Source organism: Eleutherodactylus coqui, chromosome 3 (assembly GCF_035609145.1).
Source record: "Eleutherodactylus coqui strain aEleCoq1 chromosome 3, aEleCoq1.hap1, whole genome shotgun sequence".
NCBI lineage: Eukaryota > Metazoa > Chordata > Amphibia > Anura > Eleutherodactylidae > Eleutherodactylus > Eleutherodactylus coqui.
This window is the reverse complement of record NC_089839.1, coordinates 281,659,607-281,679,489: the sequence shown is the minus strand read 5'-3', so window position 1 is coordinate 281,679,489 and position 19,883 is coordinate 281,659,607. Positions and strand designations below refer to the sequence as shown.

Here is a 19,883-nt window from a genome sequence, read left to right as displayed (position 1 = left end):
GTTAGTTAGTCAGCTGCTTCTAGCCGATCACTTTTCGTGATGCCGATTGGCTGACAGCAACTGAATGACAGTAAGCATCACACAAAACCCCTCCCAAATGTCCTCCACAATAGAATGCCCGGACCTGCACACAATTGGAATCTCTTACAGCCAACGAAACAGGAAACTAAACATGCAAGTATAAAAGTAGAATTTATTAAACAAAAGTTAAATTAAAAAATACAATAAAAAATAAAACTGTTAATTGAATACCTTTTCCTTAATTGTAGTGAATTCTGAGAGAACTGGGTCACAACCAATAGAGCAACCAATGCCATTATAGATACTTTCGGTTCTCACAAAGTTTTTCCAGCACCCTAAATGGCAAGTCTGCCGTTTGTACTGTTATATGGGGTTGTCTGGGACTTCTTCTATCTTCTATCTCTATTCTGAGGATAGGTCATAAATAGTTGATCAATGGGGTTCGGCTGCTTGGGATCTCTACTGATCAGCTGATCGCTGGTCTGCTGTCAGTGTAGACCGCACTGTAAGCAGATAGGGCTGTCTGTATTGGAGCAGACCGTTTGGTACTGCAGGCACAGCTCCCATTGAATTGTATTCTTAGCATAGGTCATTCGTAAAACTCCCAGAGAACCCCTTTAAAAACTCCTCATCTATGTATTGCTACAAAATTAGACAGATGAGGAGTCTAGAAAATATATTTAAAGGGGTTTTCCAAGTTTCAGAAAAAAAATGTACAGGCAGGAAATGGTTAAAAATAACAAACTTCACGTTATAGACACAGCTCCTTTTCCCCCACTGGATCGGGCTGCCACCCCTGTCCTCACCACTGGTCTATGCTTGTCTGCAGCAGTGGCAATTCTTAAACACATGACTGCTGTAGCCAATCACTGGTGTCAGTGGTCTCAGGCCATATACTGCCAAGGTCAGTGTTTGGTATACACACTTGACCACTGTAGCCAAACATCAATGCTGCAGCCAAGTGATGAGGGCAGGAGCGGTGGCACTGGAATGGATGGGGGGGGAAAGAAGTAGTGAGAATGTCTTAGAAAGTTTACTATCAAGTAACAAGCTAAGATGGCATAAACTGTTGTGTCGTAACTTTAAGTGTCCTACATTCCCACCCCAGCTCCGTAGCTCAAGACTCCCTGCCACCCGTGCATGGGATATGTAAACTTAGGAGAGAGATTGTCTCTGTGTCCACAAGATTCCTTGACTTTCCCTGGCTTCAACCTTACCTGCGCAGGCACTAACAGTAGCAGAATGCACACATCCAGGCGACCGAAGATCCTGCATCTCCTACAAAAGTGCAAGTTTCTATCCAGCCTTCAGAAATAGAAGAAGAGCACCTTATTAGCTTCTGCAACCCCAATTCCAAAAAAAGTTGTGACATTGTGTAAACTGTAAATAAAATGTTAAGAAATAAAGAATACAATGATTTGGAAATCTCACACAACTATATATTTTTTCCCCCCAAAAAACATGGAAAAATCTCTCACTTTCACCTTCTGATATTTGTTCTATTTAATTTAAAAAGATTAACTCATTTAGAAAAGGTTTAACAAACGGCTAAAAAAAAGTAAGTGGTGCTGATGAAAAACAGCTGGAGGGTGAAATTTCTACAAAGTCACATGACTGTGTATAAGAAAAGAGCATGTTAGAGAGGCAGAGTCTCTCAGAAGCAAAGATGGTCAGAGGTTCACCAATCTGCGAAAAACTGGGTCTAAAAATGTTGGAATAATTTCAGAAAAATGTTCCTCAACGTAAAATTGCAAAGATGTATAATATTCCACCATCTACAGTACATAATATCATCAAGAGACTCAGAGAATCTGGAGAAAGTCATGTGCACAAGGGACAAGGCACTTGGTCAATATTGGATGCTCGAGATCTACGGGCCCGCCGGCATCACTGCATTAAAAACATGCATGATTCTGTAATGTAGATCACTGCATGGGCTCAGGAATACTTCGGGAAAGGATTGTCTGTAAACAGAGTTCACAGTGCAATCCATAAATGTAAGTTAAAGCTGTATCAGGCAACGAAGAAACCGTATATCAACATAATCCAGAACTGCCAGCATCTTTTCTGGGCCAAAGCTCATTTAAAATAGACTGAGGCAAAATGGAAAACTGTTCTGTGGTCCGATGAATCAAAATTTGAAATGTTTTCTGGAAACCACGGAAACCGTGTCCTGCGGACCCAAGAGGAGGGGGACCATCCAGCTTGTTATCAGTACCCAGTTCAACAGCCTTCATCTCTGATGGCATGGGGTTTAATTAGAGCCTATGGCATGGGCAGCTCATGGAAGACCTTGCATATTTCAGCAAGACAATGCTAGACCACATGCAGCATCCATCACAACAGCATAACTTCGCAGAAGAGTCTGGGTGCTGAACCGGCGGTCTGCAGTCCAGACCTTTCTCCAAAAGAAAACATTTGGCGCATTATGAAACGAAAATATCTGGCAAAGCCCCCAGATTGCTGAGCAGCTCGACCCCCTACATCAGACAAAGGTGGGACAACATTCCTCTCCCCAAACTCAGTAGTTGGTCCCCTCACTTCCCAGACATTTACAGACTGTTGTAAGAAGAGGTGATGCTACACAATGGTAGACATGGCCCTGGCCCAACTTTTGTGAGATCTGTTGCTGCCATCAATTTCTGAAGGAGTTTTTTTTAATGGAATGGAAAAAGGTCTCATTTGTCCTTCTGATGTGTTCTATGTTCTACTGTGAATATAATATGGTTAGAGGAGATTTCCAAATCATCGCATTCGTTTTTGCTTTACAATTCTTTACATTTTACACAGCAAGCAAAATTTTTCGGAATTGGGGTCGTATAATGATTGCAATCAGAGACTGACCACAGACTAACATGCGGAAGGTTGTAGTTTCAGGCTGTAATGGAGTACAGGGGGTCTCCAGAACAACATGCAGGCCATGTACAGTTTACTGGATTACAGGCGACTCAGTAAGAGTTCAGTAAATCCCAGTCCTCTGATGTAAGGGCCACACGTGACTTTTTTGCAGGCTGAGAGGTAGATGCATCATCCACAGGTTTGTTCTCTGTAGCTCTTTTCGTGGGACCTGGTCCTGAGTGAGGTACGTCCGGGGCAGGATTCTTCACCACCGCTGGTCTGTAGAACTGGAGGTGCTTTGTGATGGCTATAGGTGTCTGATATAACATTGGTGGGTCGGTATCTTCACCTTTTACCTTGTCCTTTCCATCTAGAAGAACAACAGATTTATCTTTTTTTTCAAACTGACATTAAAATATACAGAGATGTCAATTTGGGAGATCCCTTCACAGGACGGTACTTGGACAGCGGTCACAGGAAATGAATAGTCTTTTCAGAGGTGTGGCTAATAGAAAAGTGTGTGGCTATTATCTGGATCCCACTATATTAACATCACACCCCAGAACAGACCACTAATTATACTCAAACACACTATATTAATGAGCCTCGTGTGGTGCAGAGTGTTAGGGCAGCAATGCTGTCCTAAGCTCTTGATCACAACCTGAAGGTTGCAGGTTCAATCCCCAGTTGGTTCAGGTAGCCGGCTCAAGGTTGACTTAGCTTTCCATCCTTCACAAGTCATAGGCAATGACAAACCACCCCACGAAAACAGTTGGCCAATGAAACATCACGTTGTGATGTCACCTTACACGGTGCTGCCACCAGGGGACTTTACCTTAATATTAATTTCATAAATGTCGCATGACACTCTGAGGCGTGAAAAACTCATGTGAATAAAGCTCTGAAGTATTTTTGCACATTGGCCGAGTGCTGTGTTTTTTTCTTTCTCTAAAACTAGCAGAAAGTAACACTAGAGGTGCAGCGTCGCTGGAGAATGGCACTATGCTCACTAATGGAGTGAGTAGTGAACATGCCGCCATTGTTGGCACATTTCTTAGCGCTTTTAATACTATTTTCTACCAATGTTACCTACGGGTCCTTCCCGAGTGCCAGATTCCAGGTCAGAGAAAGTGTTCACCGCAGGTATAGTTGTACTGAATGCTGACAGTCTGGTGCCAGGACATCGGGCTCGCTGCTGACACTAGACAGCATCAGGCTCCTGATGCCGGACAGCCGAATGGAAACTGAATGAACCCTGTTATAGTCAATGAGGTCTGTTCTGCGTATTTCGGAAAACAGAAATCCCTTGGCACTAGTGTGAACTAGTCCTAAACCTGTTTTATGTTGAAATAAGGATAATTAAAAATACGCTTAGTGTTTGTTTTTCCTTGCAATGCTAATCTTCATTGTATTCCTTGCCTGTTCTAACTCAAGGCTTCTTGCTTTGGGGTGCGGCAATCATCCCCACCCTATCTTCATGATTACCCTCCCTGTATCATCACCTAAAGTGACCCTCACACTACACTTTATAGGTGTATGTAGGCCTCCTCACATTACTTGTCCGACTGCACAGGCTGCTTTTCTCAAACACGTGCCTTTTACAAAAAGCGCTAGTCCACAGTCCAGGTATGACTACACATTTGTTATGGGAGACAGCCAGCCAAGAAAGATCACATGTCAAAAGTAGAACACGCGACCAGAAGAGGAGCGAAGGGTCATGTGACCCCCTTTTTTTAAATCAGATATTTCTTTACATAAACTTTTTTACTTTTTTTTCCAGAACAGAAAAAATGTGCAACTAGACAAAGATGCAAGCCCCCAAGCCCAACATACAACTTACGGTGTGTTTTTGTACAGCTCCACAAAGAGAAATCTAATAATCAACCCACATTGACCATCATCTCCTGTCAATTACCATAGCGTTGTGGTAACTGCAATAGGTTGTATGGCAAAAAAAAAAACACAACAACAAATTTTGGTTTATTGCACCCTGGTGGCCAATCTAGTGAAGTACACCAACTGCAATATGCTGTATGTCAACAGACCAATGAGAAACCATTAAATTCTCCCGCTTTCTATAGGACTGCCAAGAAGATGGGGGCAAAATGGGAATGTTTTTTGTCTCTCCTGTAAAGTTTGATAGATTTGACATACAACCTATTGCAGTTACCACAACGATAGATCTGTGTATATACAGAGAACAATCTATAGTAGCAGATATGTGCTATGTAATATTCTAGGTATGAAGGAGCCTTTCCAGAGACTCACGGAGTATAGCAGAAGCAGCCCTTAACCATAGAAAAGTAAAACCCCATCAACGAGAGATTTAATCTTTGGCACATTGGGCTAAACGACAAAGTGAGAGAACACTAGAATCTGAATTGCTTTATAAAGAAAAAGGTCTGGGAAAATTCTTCAACCCCCCTTAACGCTACAGGATATAAACTGACTTCCTGTGGATGGCGCAGGATCAGAGGCTGAGCCCGCACCATCCCAGAGCGGGAGTCGGCTGTAAAGAGTTCACGTCTTCAGGCCCATGTCAGCGATAAGGCATTGCATCCCGCAATCCATGATCATAGCGATCACAACTGTTAGGCCTCATGTCCACGGGGAAAATCAGGCCCGCTCCGGATTCTCCATGGAGAATCTGCAGCGGGTCCCTCCTGCCCCGCGGACATGAGCGCTGAAAATCAGAATAAACTTAGCTCTCGCACGCTCTGGATACTTCCTTCGCCGCGGCGTCATCTTCTCTGCGTCGCGGCCAGATCTTCTTTCTTCGGCCCGGCGGATGCGCAGGATGACGTCGGTGACGAGCCCGCGCATGCGCCGTCCCGAAGCAAAATGATCCGGCTGCGACTGAGAGAAGATGACGCGGCGGCGAAGAGAAGAAACGGAGCGGGTGAGTAAAATCTGATTTTTGTCTTCATGCGGGAGACCCGCATGAAAATGGAGCATGGTCCAGATTTTTTCATGCTCCATTTTTTTTTAAAATCACTTTTATTGACCATCCGCGGGTATTTATCTACCCGCGGGTGGTCAATGCATCTCTATAGGGTGCGGATCCGCGGGCAGGAGAAGAGTTAAAATCTGCTGCGGATTTTAATTCTTCTTTTGCCCGTGGACATGAGCCCTTATGCTTCAAGTCCCCTACAGGAATCTAAAAAAAAAAAAAAAAGTAAAACAAGAAAATAAACAAAACACCCTTTTTTGTGCCCTTTTCCTTATTTGTATAAAAAAAAGATTAAAAAATCTCAGATATTTGGTATCATCATATCCGTAATGACCTGTATAATAAACTGAACACACTATTTATCTTGCCCGGCAAAAACTGTAAAAGAAAAACCTAAAAAAGAAGAGGCACAATGCTCATTTAGTTTTTGCCTCCCAAAAAACACAATAAAAAAGTGATCAAAAAAGCCGTATATACCCTAAAAAGGTACCAAAAAAAACTATGCCTCGTCACGCAAATAAAGCTCCACCCCTGGAAAAATGAAAAAAATTATGGGACTTTGATTCCAATAATGTAGAAACATTTTTTTTTTTTAAAAATTGGCTTTTATTGTGCAAAAGTGGAAAAAAAACTAAAAAGTATGATAATTTTGGGATCCTTGTAATGGTACCAGCCCGCAGAAAAAATGTAACTTATGCTCTATGGTTAGCGCTGTTAGAAAAAAAATTGCAGAATTGATGCGTTTTCTCTCCCTGTTCTAAAAAAAAAATTAATAAAAATTATACAGTATCTTATATGCACCCAAAAATGGTACCAATAAATGCTAGGGTTCGCCCCGCAAAAAACCGGGCCGTGTCGTGAAAATAAAAAAGTTATGACTTTTGAAAAATGGAGAAGAAAATCTCACAAAAGTCGCTGCATCCTTTGAGCCAAAATAGGCGTGTCCTTAAGACCTCAGACCTGTATGAGTGGTAAGGAATATACATATATACATATACCCTCTGCCGTGGTAAGTATATGTGGTTATATAACATCTCTGTCCAGGGATATCCAATTATTGTATTTTCACCGTATCTGGAGGTCTTTGTAAAAATACTCACAGAATTGCTGAGCTGCTGTTCGGGATTTGGGGATTTTCTTTGGTTTGATGGAAGACCATACTGCCTGATCCCACTGACAAAAAAGCTAAAATGCAAGAAAAAGAATATAACAAATTACAGTTAATCTCCATCTCCTAAGAGGTTCTCAGATGTTTTCTGGATTTTACCACTGATAACCTTAGGATAGGTCATCAACAGATGATTGGTAGGTCTTCTGCTCGGGGCCCCCGGCGATCAGCTGATATCAGGCCAGATCTGGAAGCTAATAGCGCCATCCGCACTGCAGTGGCCTGGTTTGGTAATTACAGGTACCGCTCCCATTGAACACACGAAGCCCCAGAAGGTTAGCAAGCTTAAGTTAGCAAATATTGATAGTACTTGCCTAAAGGTGAATAAGGAAACAGACATCAAACAGCCAAGGTCTATTCTATATAATGTGTTGTGTATATACTGCAACCTCCTGTACAATACGGAGACTGCCTCAGCGCTTGGATGGTAGGCAAGCAACATCAGAGTGTAACCAAGACATAGAAGAATAGCCACCTGCTCCGCCCATCCTTGAGTCCTGCAGTCCACATGATCAAACTGGGTTAAAAGTGTCTTGGAATGAACCAGGCCGGTGCTTGTCTGTATTTTCTTACAGGTTGCAATGCGATCCTACAAGGAACAAAACAGATAAAAGATTTTCATATTTCATAACTGCTCATTGGTAACACCCCCCCCCCTCCTCCTGCACACACTAAATCTACATATTCAGCTATTCACTAATGAACACAGCCATCATATGACAGAACCGAATGGCGCCAAAAAGAGGTCCATTCGGGTTCTGTCCTACGGCATTTCATAGGATGAAATAGCGCTGCATGTAGCACTGCTTCGTTCAATTATTTTATGGAATTCAGGAGCGGAATTCATGCAAGGCTGTTCACACACACCTTGATCAAAATATGTGGGCCCATCTGCCATGTCCAGGTGCACCTTACTGAATGGATTACTAACTCTATAGAAACCTCATTGGGCAAAAAGCCACCAAATTGATGGGAAGGCTGGGTTTATCCATCTGTCCCAGGGGTTTCAGTGAGACTATACATCCAGCTTTCCAATTCAGTGTCGATAGAATTAGGATCCAGTCCAATAAGGTTCACTTGGACATGGCGGATGGGTCCAACATATTTTGATCAAACGGTTGTGCAATTTTTGTAGCAGAAATAACAGTCGTGCAATTTTATGCAGATGTTTAACCCCTTAGTGACCACCCATTTCACATCCTGAGTGTCTGGGCTTTAATCTGCGGTGTGTTTTTTATAGCACGTCTAAAGGTACCCTAAGTTGAAGTACGTGCAGTAATGGTTGAAAAGGCTGAATCCTACTACTACTCAAACTTCAATCCCGTTTGGCTAGAATAGGGCAGCACTATGCCACTGAGGCTGGACACTAGTGAATACACCTCCTATACTGCAGGCTTATGGGATAAGATTTTACCTGCACGCCTGTGTCAGAAATGTCCAGGAACATAAGCTGCTTAAACACCAGCAGGAAGGTCACCCCCTTCTCTGTGATCTCTGGATTACCTACGAGACAGAAAGAGAAAGGTGAACATAGGTTTGCAACAGACTACTAAAGTATACGTTAATCTGTATGCGCCATTCTTCTTGGCCACTGCTATATGTAGGTTTCCGAAGCGAACTTCTCTTTAGTAATACTATGCACAGTCCATAAGTACGGACTGTCATGTGGCTGGCAGAGATCCAACATCTACACCTATAAAGTCTGTTTACCTGCAGCTTCCAGGTCTTTCTGGCAGAACGTAAGGTAGGAGAGGATTCTGATGTTGCATAGATTACACTATAAACCTGCTAGCACTATAATAAACCAGAAATACATGTTTTAGGAAGACGTCACAACTCCGAGAACAGAGTTGACAACAGAGTCAAGCTATACACTGTGCTTCTAGAGAATTACATTAAGTGATGACCAATATTTTATGCAGAAGGTGGAATCTGCACAAATGTGTCACTTATGCCTCCTGCACACGGGCAGATTTGCATTGCGGAGTCCGCGGTAGGCGTCCGCCTCCGCAGCAAATACCGCCGCATAGCATGTATGGAAATACGGGATTTCATCTCCACGAGTGGAAATCGATTGCGATTTTCCGCTTGCGCAGGAGAAATTGTGGCATGCTGTGTTTCTGTGCGGGCTACGCACAGATGTTTTCCATAGAAGTCAATGGAAGTCGTCCGTCCTACGGCACTTCCGCAGTGGGACGGACGGATCCGCGTCATTGCCTAGCGCTGGCGGACACATCCGCAGTGCAGAAAGAAGACGCAGGACAGGTACACAGGGGTCACCGCCCGGGCACTGGGTTGAACTCCGCTACGGGAATCCTGCATGCGGGGTCCGACCTGCCCGTGTGCAGGCGGCCTAACATAATTGTGAGTTACCTGATGCTTTTTATTCACATCCCCACTACTCAGTACTGCTGTATATTGTACTACATAATGTTATGTCTGTGTGTGTTACGGACATTTAGAGAGCAAAACCTAAAGTTCTCTACACAGTCTATAGAATACAATACACAAAGCACAGCAGCAACCTCCCTCCACCAGTCCAGAGACAACTAAGAATCAGATGAACACTCTGCAGAGGGGGAAATGGGGAGAAATACAGGATACAAGTCATATCATGGTCAGAAATAGTGTTATACAGAAATATGGCAGCACAATTTCTTTATTAATGTGGACGGCATACATGATTTTTGGAAGGTAGCAACAGAACCACATTGTTTTGGTAAACGATCGAAATTGACAGAAGAGAGACAGCAACTCAGAAACCAACCAGAAAGATGTCACTGCAACCAGAAAAACTACTTTCCAGAAGAGGATGAGAAAGGAAGCATTCCTAAAAGGCTTGAAGGGGAAAAGCCGAAAAGTGTTTAACATCAGATTAAGGTACAATGGAAACACCGGAGGGGTGTATGAAATAACTACATACACCAAGGGCCTTAGTGGAAAAAGGATCGACTTCAGGGAACTAAGGACTATAGTAGGGAGTGAGAAGACCATGGAACAGATTGGTCTTACTACTGAAAGTAGACTTTCCAGGCAACCCTCCCTGTTTTCCCAAACCAATTAAAAAGGTAAGGAAAAAACAGACCTAGGACATCCGCCTCCTACTGGACAGTGCCTGTAAGCTGGGTATTAGTCCACAAAGAAGGAGCTACTCACTTTTCCTAGTGTCAGCCTTCTGGTGGCAACAACCTACCGTATATACCGGCGTATAAGGCGACGGGGCGTATAAGACGACCCCCCAACTTTCACCTTATACGCCGGTATACAGTGGAGAAAAAAAAAAAATTCATTACTCACCTCCCCCGGCGTTCTGTCGCGCTCCGACAGGATGTCGCTCGCTCCTCGTCCCCGGCGCAGCATTGCTTTCTAAATGCGGGGCTTGAAATCCCCGCTTCCAGAAAGCTAATACACACGCCGGCAGCCATGACATCATTGAATGGCTGTGATTGGCTAAAACGCACGTGGCTTCAGCCAATCACACTATTCAATGACATCATTGAATGGGTGTGATTGCTAACACGTGCGCCTTCAGCCAATCACAGCCATTCAATGCTGTCATGGCTGCTGGCGTGTGTATTAGCTTTCTGGAAGCGGGGATTTCAAGCCCCGCATTCAGAAAGCAATGCTGCGCCGGGGCCGAGGAGCGAGCGACATCCTGCCGGAGCGCGACAGAACACCGGGGGAGGTGAGTAATGAATTTTTTTTTTTTTACACTTTTTTTTTTTTTGTATTACCGGCGCATAAGACGACCCCCGACTTCAGAGCAGATTTTTCGGGGTTCAAAAGTCGTCTTATACGCCGGTATATACGGTATACCCATAGTTTTCTGGAGTTCCCCAATGATACGTATAAGAAAATCACCTGCATAATATAAATTTCCTTTGACCAGAACTGAACGAATCCTGAAATAATACATTAAATGCATCATGCCCAAACTTGGACAGTATAAACAAGAGACTTACATGACATGTCTAGAAGTGTCAGTTTCCCAAGACCTCTTCGCAGCACTCTAACAGGAGCAGTCAACTTCCTGACTCCAATATCAGACAGACAGTTATCCTTCAAGTACAGCTCTCTCAGGCTATGGAGGCAAAAACATAATAGAGGAGAACACGATACGTCAGTTAAATGGGCCGTAGACGTAAAAATCTTTAATCGCCACGTCAGGTTTCCAGAAAGAAAAATCTTTAAGAAGTGCCAAAAGTGTTTTAAAAGAGTTTTCCATGGAAATACTACATATTCTCAGGATAGGTCGTCGGTAGTTGATCGGCTGGGGCCCGCCACTGGGAACCTCGGTCAATCAGCTGACGATTTAGTGATCCTGCATTGAGCAGGGAGTTGGACCTGATGACCCTGGAGGTCCCTTCCAACTATACCGTTCTATGATGATTTTTTCGGCCGCATAAAAGATGCGATTGGACGGCAAATAAAAGTGTTGTTTTTTTTATTGGCTGATCACTGCCCTGTTTACACAGAGGCAATAGTCAGGAATGAGCACTCAAACAAACACTTGCTGACCAATTATCTGCCTGTGTAAAAGGGCCCTGAGCGCTCTGTCACATGGGCGCTGCGATTTTCATGCGCCCGAATCGCGTCCGAAAATCGCATGAATGAGAGGCAGTCGCATCTCCTGTTTTCTCGTCCATTCAGATGGATGTGTGCAGAGTGTATACGCTGCAGCTCAGAATACCGTCGGCCAGGGGGAAGAGAGTTCAGCTTTGCTAATTTCCCTCTCCTTCTCTGCCCCTTGCCGACTACTGGCAAAGGGAGGGGGCGGGAGCATAGCAGAGCTAGTCGTGCTAGGCTCCCTCCCCAGGCGATAGGAGCCGCCATAAACGGGAGGGGGAGGGACTTTGGCAGCTCGAGCTGCTGCTAAACTCCCTTTCCATTCCCTTTTCTAATATTTTTTATAGGCTCCCATATGAGTTTATGGGAACGGCTGGCATATTCCGGCAACAGATAGTACAAGACCTATCTTTTCTGGCTAGCGTAAAAGCAGCTGGCCAGAATGTGCTCCGTATGCGCTATCTTTTCCGGACAGCCAATTTTACGTACCAGAAAGTCGCCCATCTGAACAAACGCATTGGATTTCAATCCTTCAAACGGTTGCGATTTTCGGCCATCGTTTTATCGCGGCAAAATCGCTGCGATAAAACGCTCGTGTGAAACTAGCCTGAGACTGTAATAGTGATGCAAGTTCAGTAGAATCAGGGGGGAGCCACCTCTAGCAAGAGTAATAAGCTCACGATTTTCTTCAATCAGACATACACTTTCCCGTGTCCACCTACAGTATTTCTGAAGGTGGAGAACTTCATTAAACATTTACAGAATAACTCATGGCTTCAAATCAGCAGGTTATAAAATCTGAATAAGCCAAAGGGGCGTACCTGTACATGGCATCAGAGGAGAGATGTTCAAGCAGCTCATGGTCATCCCCCAGCTTACAACACGACAAGTCCAAACTGTGAAGACCATGAAATAATTTGATTTCCTCCAACTTCTCGGAAACCAAGAGGTACCTGTGCGAAATCCACAACAATTATTGTATAACTCATTAGAATTCACAGTAAAGAACATTTAACGGAAGCTCCTCAGCATTCTGTGCATGAATCTATTTGAGTAACTACTAATAATTACTGCATAATTCCAGAATCCTGTTCATTAATGATCAGTGGTTCTTCTTGAAGGTGAAAGTGCTTCCTAGTTACATTCTCCTACCAAAAGTAATTGGACACCTGAGCAAGAATCAATAATGGTATTTATTTGCATACGTTTACACTTAGTGGCCCTCCTTTGGCCCTAATGACAGTGAATATTCTGTGGCGTATTTTCTGATGTCTGGTACACTTCAGTTGGTATTTCCCTCCATCCATCCTGCAAACATCTAGTAAGTTCTATTAAAGAGGATGCATTGGCCAGTCTACAATGGTGAAAGGAGTCTTGTCATTGGACAGATGAGCAATGGAAGAACGTTCTGTTGAATGATGTATCACTCTACTCCATCTTCAAATCAGATGGACATACCTGGGTGTAGGGGATGACTGGGGAAAGCTATTTGTCTGAGTGTGTTGTGCCAACAGTTAAAGCGGTTGTACCAGAATAATTCACTTTCAATGGGACTGCTGAGATACCTGAGTGGCACCAGCTTGGGTATTTTTGTCAGCCCCATTGAAATGAATGGAGCTCTGAACATGCATACTCGGCCAGTACTCAATTCAGAGGGACATCACTGTTGGGTGAGAAGCAAACCCTGTAGTGACAGGAGAATGGGACATGGGGAGTCCTGTTCTCAGTATCGGTGGGGGTGTCAGAGGTAAGACCCCCACAGATCAGCAAGTTTGATGTTGATCTGAGGATATAGACGTTCCACTATTAGACTGGCCCGCAAAGAGTCCTGACCTGCACCCTACTGAACATCTTTGGGACGAACTGGAACGTTGGTCAAGAAATATGAACCATGTCCATCTTCTTTGAGAAAACTTATCAGACATTTGCAGGGTGAATGGAGGGAAATACTAGCTGAAGCGTATGCCACAGAGAGTATCCGGTGTCATTAGGGCCAAAGGCGGCCCCACTAACTATTAACATATGGAAATAAATACCACTATTGATTCTTGATCACGTGGGCGTCCTATCATTTTTGGTACGATAGTCTATAAACGGTTTATACGTACTTGCCCCTCAAGCACAGCGATGACAGCATCAAGTCTCCATAAGCTTCTGTAAATTTGCGAAGAGCTACAAGGCCACTCTGGGGATGGCAGAACTGCTGCCTGGCTTCCGCGGCTGTGAAGAGTCTCTCGGCAACTTGTTCGGGAAACCCAAGCAGGGAGTCTACATGCTGAACGTTATCCGCGATGAGATCGAGAGCCAAGGTGAACAAGGGCTTGGCCGAGTAGCGCAGGCTTCCCTGCTTCGTGTAGGTAAAGATGAACGGTTTCTCTTTAGGTTTACAAGTGTCGTCTTGTTTGACACACAGTTCCACTGAAAACCCTTTGGAGAAGAGTCTAAGAGGAGGAGCCTTAATCTGGGCACAGTGAGATCCCGCCAAGAACAGCCGGCTGTTCTCCCGCACGTAGACCGGTCCAATGCCTTCATTTCCCTGATTGTCTGAAAACTGGGACATCTGAAATGGAGTAAAAAAGATAGAAGATATTATATGACATTCATTTCCCCCAAAATATTCAGCTTTACCTATGGCATTGCAGTTTTGTATACAGGGACTACAGACATTGACTTTATAAATCATGGTGGTGTACAATGCTGCCATAGGAATCTGCTGTGTCTATAGTTAAAGTGACCCTCCGGTTTTAGGACAAAATTCCATCGCAGTATCGGTCAAGGTTATAATTAGAGATGAGCGAGCATACTCGCTAAGGGCAATTACTCGATCGAGCATTGTCCTTAGCGAGTACCTGCCCGCTCTGAAGAAAAGATTTGGCTGCCGGCGGCAGGCGGGGAGCGGTGGGGGAGAGTGGGGAGGAATGGAGGGGAGATCTCTCTTTCTCTCCCCCCCCCCCCCCCCCCCGCTCCCCCTGCTTACTGCCGCTACTCACCTGTCACCCGCGCCGGCAGCCGAACCTTTTCTTCCGAGCGGGCAGGTACTCGCTAAGGACAATGCTCGATCAAGTAATTGTCCTTAGCGAGTATGCTCACTCATCTCTAGTTATAATACTTGAAGTTGTCTTTCTCTGCCAGCCCTCTGATTGGCTGGTTGGAAGAAACAATTTTTAGACTACCTAATTCCCATAGGGCACTGTAAGCCCATGATCACACGGATCCTCCGCCAGGAAAATCCGCAGCATTTACAGTAGCAAAGTGGATGACATTTTACAGATCTTGTCCATCTGCTACGGAAAAAATCCGCACAAAACTGATATGGAAGTTGAGATGTGATGCAGAATTTAAATCCACAGCAGTCAATTTTATCGCTGTTTATGCTGTGAAATCCAACTCTTCTCAACAAGGGGGCTAGTGTTAGACTACCAATGCACCATACCTGCTCTCTGATTGGTCAGAGCTGCTCATGTGATCAGCAGTGGGCAATCAGAGATCAGTGCACTGTGTGCATTAGGTAGATAGAAAACTGCTGCAGCCATCCTGGACTGCTGAAAAAAAGAGCCCAGAAGAGGCGGATCGGAGGGGGCGGCAGGGAAGAACACATGCAGATAATATACCCCTTCCCCTTACGTTGCAGAATTGTGTCCAGAAATTGAAGAGTCGCTTTAAAGTTCACCTTTTATCATCATGTCGTCTGTAAGTTAATAATTCTTAATATATTTTATCACTACAGGAGCTCAGTCTTTCTGATACAGAGCTCCAAATCCTCTGCATAGACAGACTTAAAAACTATGGGTACCTTTGAGGTACATTTCTTTACTGAAATGCTTTCACACCCGCACTGGGGAATCCTCTATCCTGCACCATTCGAGGAACAGGAAAGGGGAATCCTTGTGGCCGAACGGTTCCGTCTCTGGATGGAACTGAACAGCGCCGAGTGGACCCCGTTGACTATAATTGTGTCCGCTCGCCTTCCTCCCAGCTGCCCGGCTTTCGGGTGTTCTTTTTGAGACACATCTATGAAGGAGACTCTGGATGGAGGTTCCAACGCAGAAGTGAAACTGGCCTAAAACAATCCTCTCATAAATAATCTTCTAAACTCATGTATGACCAAATCAAAGTCAGGAGACCTCTGGACCCCCACCGATCCTGAAAGCCACATTAGTGCCGAGTCCTTTTCGAATTTTTTTCCTGCTGAGTTTGCCTGCAGTACCTAACTGGGCCACTGCACTACAGACAGTGCTATCTGCTTCCACCGCGGTCTGTAATGAGAGTGGGCCTTGTGATCAGCTGATCAATGGGAATCCCAAGTGGCGATCAACTATGACTGCCGATCCTGAGGATGGGTCATTAATAATAAAAGTCTTACAGAACCCCTTTAACTATATGGCCAAGCGCACCACTGTAATAAATGCACCAGAACCTCCGTAGTACAGGCCTTTAGTATAAATTCACATACAATGCTACATCGATATAAAGCAACTCACTTCACATCTTGCGATGGCGTCTGTTAGTTGGGAAAGTCCATTGATACATTTATTCCACCCAGCAGAACTGGCGGGAGACGCTCTGCGAGGTACGACCAGCGCGGGCACGCCTGTATTCCACCAATATGGGATATGCCACCTTTTATAGGGTGTGAGAACCCCTATAAGATATGGGTTACCAGCAGTCACCACCAGAGGGAGCTTACTGCACATTGTCTTATCACTTCAATGTCTAGACGTATACAGTAAGCGCCCTCTAGTGACAGATGTAGGGTATTTTTTAAAACTCTATACCCGGGTCCATAAAGTATCATGTGTTCCTTTTATACAACCATAAAGATCATCGTTGGCTCGTTCGCTAATCGTTCGGTTTAACCAGCGCTCGTTCAGTCGTCCCCATTCACGTATACAGCGAGAGTGAACGACCTTTCGTTTGAACGAGCCAACGATGTATCTGCCTGTATACACAGCCGGCCCCAGCGGGGCTTTTCCTGGGCTGTTGTAACTTGAAACCCGACATATAATGTCACAGTCTGGATTTGCAGCACAGGCACTTTGCAGGAAAATCCAGACAATGGCCGTGTATTCCCCCTTTATTACTGAAGCGCCTGTACTGACCGGCTGTTTAGTATCGCCGCTCTACAGTACACTGTGGTACTGCATGTTCTGTACTACTCTTTACTTGTACCAGGGTGAGCTGCTCCAGCTGAGGGTGGCCCCATGGTAGTTTTTTGGCACACTGTGTTCTATCCAAGACTATGCTGCGGTCAGCATCCTGTAAGTGATTTACAACTTCCAGCAGCTCTTCTTAAGGCTGCCTGTACACGGGCGTTGCGGTTTCCCGCGGCGCAGATCCACCGCGGGAGCAGGAGCCGGCAGACGGATCTCCGCGGTCAGCTTATCTCACAGACAGGCTGGCCGCGGAAAACCGAGGCAATTCGCAGCATGCTGCGAATTGCGGGCCGTGAGTGGTGAATTGCAATGATTCTCTGCTTGTGGACAGGGGGGCAGCGCTCTCCATAGCAACGCGTGCATTGCGTTCCCCGCGGCCGGATTATCGCAGCGGGAAACGCAAAGCAAACCCGCCCGTGGACAGGCAGCATTACTGTTAGATGTAAGGACTTTTAATCTGTATCAGGGCTCACTCATCCGGGCGTATGTGGTCTGTGTATTACGCACGCATGTAATACGCAGTGTTGGGCCAGGCAGACACGACTGTAAGCGTGTATCACGCAACTGGCGTATGGCAGCGTAATACGCAATAAATTAAAACATGCTGCGGTTTTTTTCCATGTGCGTTTTATATGCAAATGTGAATGGATCAATGAAAATTGATGTACTTTCAACCACGTAATACGCTGCGTATTGATGCTCGTGGGAATGAGCCCTTAAAGGCCCCTTGATTTCTTTTTGGCCACTTACATATGTCCTATTTTGTTGCATGATACTCGCCAATATAGGCTTAAAAGATTAAAAATACGCAGCATAAATACACGTTCAATGCGTATTAGCAGTGTGAAGAATACACGCATAATACGCAGGCTGTATACACCTGTGCGAGCGAGCCTTTAGTTATCAGTTCATATTTCTTTAAAGGGAGCGGGTTTATTTGCCCAAACAATGATTTTTGGTTTTAAAAATGACACCAAAAACATGTTGGTAGCAGCAACCGAACCCGGGGTCCAGCCGTTTGAAGTAGAACAAGCTCTGTTCATCCAAAACTGTAAGGCTGGGTTCACACAGGGTGGAAATCTAGCGGAAATCTCACGGAATGTCTGCAGCGGGACCGCACAGAAATTCCGCAAGATTTCCGCAGCTGAAGTTCTGAGACATTTGGCGCGGGTTTCGAAAGCGGCTTATCCCCATAGAGAGGAGAGCCCTCAGCGGAAATGGCGATACAATTAACATGCTGCGGCTTTGAATTCCACACGTCCGTTTCAGCGCGGCTTGGTCGCAGCGTGTGGACCTAATTACCACCTACTGACGGCCAATACGGCTTTTTACTGACCTCACTAATGGGCTTTAAACCTGCACACACATCTTTTAAAGGTGGTGGCATTGCAGGCTACTGACAGCCAGGCTCCTGCTCTAACCAGGAACGGAGAAATGTCAGAGCCTGCAAGTTTAACCCCTTATATGCCACAATGAATATGTAAGCAGATGACGGGGAAGGGGGCCCCTTCTGTTACTGAGCGGCACCCCGCACTGCGATCATAAGGTACCAATGGTTTCTCAAAGGCCTCCATATCTGCTACGTAACTCAGCCTACTAGGCTGCCGTCATAGGTTTAGTAGAACGCACCACATGAGTAATGCAGTGTACTATCCTAGCGATCGAACAATCACATCTTCAAGTCCCCTTTCGGAGGCTAAAAAATTGTGTCAATAAAGTTTGATTTAAAGAAAAAAAAATCCAGATTAAAAATTACGCATTTTTTTTCTCCACAAAAATGGATAAAATACAGAAAAAAATTTTCTAAAAAGCAGCACGATAGGTGTTACTGCGTTTGTAACGACCGAGAAGATGGAAATATTTTGTTATTAGCTTGCTTAGTGAATGCCGTAAAAAAAAAAAAAATGTAAAAAAAGCGATGCTGGAATGGCTATTTTTCTCCCCAAAAATGCAATCCAAAAGTCACATATAACTCAAAATTGTACCAATAAAAATTGCAACTCGACCCGCAACAAACAAGACCTCACTTCGTTCCATTGCTGGAAAAGAAGAATGTTATGGGTCTTAGGACGGGCTGACACGAGCGGACATTCATTGCGTAATACGCGCACGATGAAAGCACGCATGATATACGGTGAATGGAGCGAATGAACGTATATTGGTTTTCATTGAGCTGCTCACACTTTACCGCATACGTGCGTAAAAAAAATGTTCTATTTTGCCGCGTATTATGCGTGATGGAGCCTATTGTTCTCTGCAGGCGCGTAATAAATGTTGTAGATACAAAATTACATTGCGTCCGTGCGGTGTTTATACGCAGCATCGCTGAGCGACAGAGCGGAGAATGAAAAAATGAAAAAAAAAGAAACGAGTCAGGCAAACAGCGTGCGTGAGATACGTGGTCATGCGCAGTAAAAAATTGCAGCCCTACGCACCGCGGGCGCACACAGCGGCAAAATGCCGCATTATACATGGTGTTTTACGAAGCTCCTATGAGCCGATGCTTAGACCGCTCACACACACACGCACGCATGCACGGACACACACACACGTTCAGGAAACACCGCCTGAAACCGCGGCATTTTACTGTGATTTCGAGCGGCGCTTTTGAACGCGTGGTACGGCGTTTGGCAGCGCTCTTTACCGCATCCCATCATTGTGATGGGTGATGAGGTGCGTTAGAAATCACAAAAACACACAGAAATAGAACAGACTGTGCTCAAAAATCGGTTAGAAACGCCGCATTTGAGCGCTAGTGGCGGCGTTGTACCATGGCGGTCGGGACGCTGTGGTAAAAAGCGTTCAACGTGAGCGCAGCCTTAGCACGCAGCCATGCGGATTCAATTATTTTTCTTTAAAAACAGGTTTTTATTGTGCAAAAGTAGTTACAAATATTTTTTTAAACTATATAAACTCGGGCGCTGCCATTAAATATAAAGCTCATCCCCCAAAAAACGATCGCGCCTTCGACCCTGTTACTGAGCCATGGCTCCTGCTTGGTCCTTCATGGGCTGGTCACTCAGGGGTTAAAGAGCAGGTAAGTAGCGGGGAGACTATCCCCCCTGTATGAGCTCATGTGCGCCCCCCTCCCTGCACACGGAGGTTACACATCCTTGTAACTCACCTCTGTCCACAAGTACTCCACTGTGCGGAACCTTTATCACGCGGAACGTTTCTTCTCGGAGCT

General features: G+C 44.9%; 1 protein-coding gene across 2 annotated transcripts; it reads right to left on the bottom strand.

Moving 5' to 3' along the window:
* Positions 1–173: 173 nt before the first annotated feature.
* LRRC42 (leucine rich repeat containing 42) lies at positions 174–19,883 on the bottom strand. Of its 2 annotated transcripts, none has more exons than XM_066597527.1 (8): positions 19,821–19,883; positions 13,652–14,103; positions 12,365–12,496; positions 10,940–11,058; positions 8,392–8,480; positions 7,453–7,566; positions 6,910–6,994; positions 174–3,229 (listed from the first exon to the last, which is right to left on the bottom strand). In XM_066597527.1, the coding sequence occupies exons 2-8, from the start codon at positions 14,101–14,103 to the stop codon at positions 2,970–2,972; spliced, it is 1,251 nt and encodes a 416-aa protein (XP_066453624.1). In that variant the 5' UTR covers positions 19,821–19,883; the 3' UTR covers positions 174–2,969. The 2 variants fall into 2 exon arrangements, with proteins under 2 accessions (XP_066453624.1, XP_066453625.1); XM_066597528.1 differs by having other exon boundaries at positions 3,079–3,229; positions 7,292–7,566.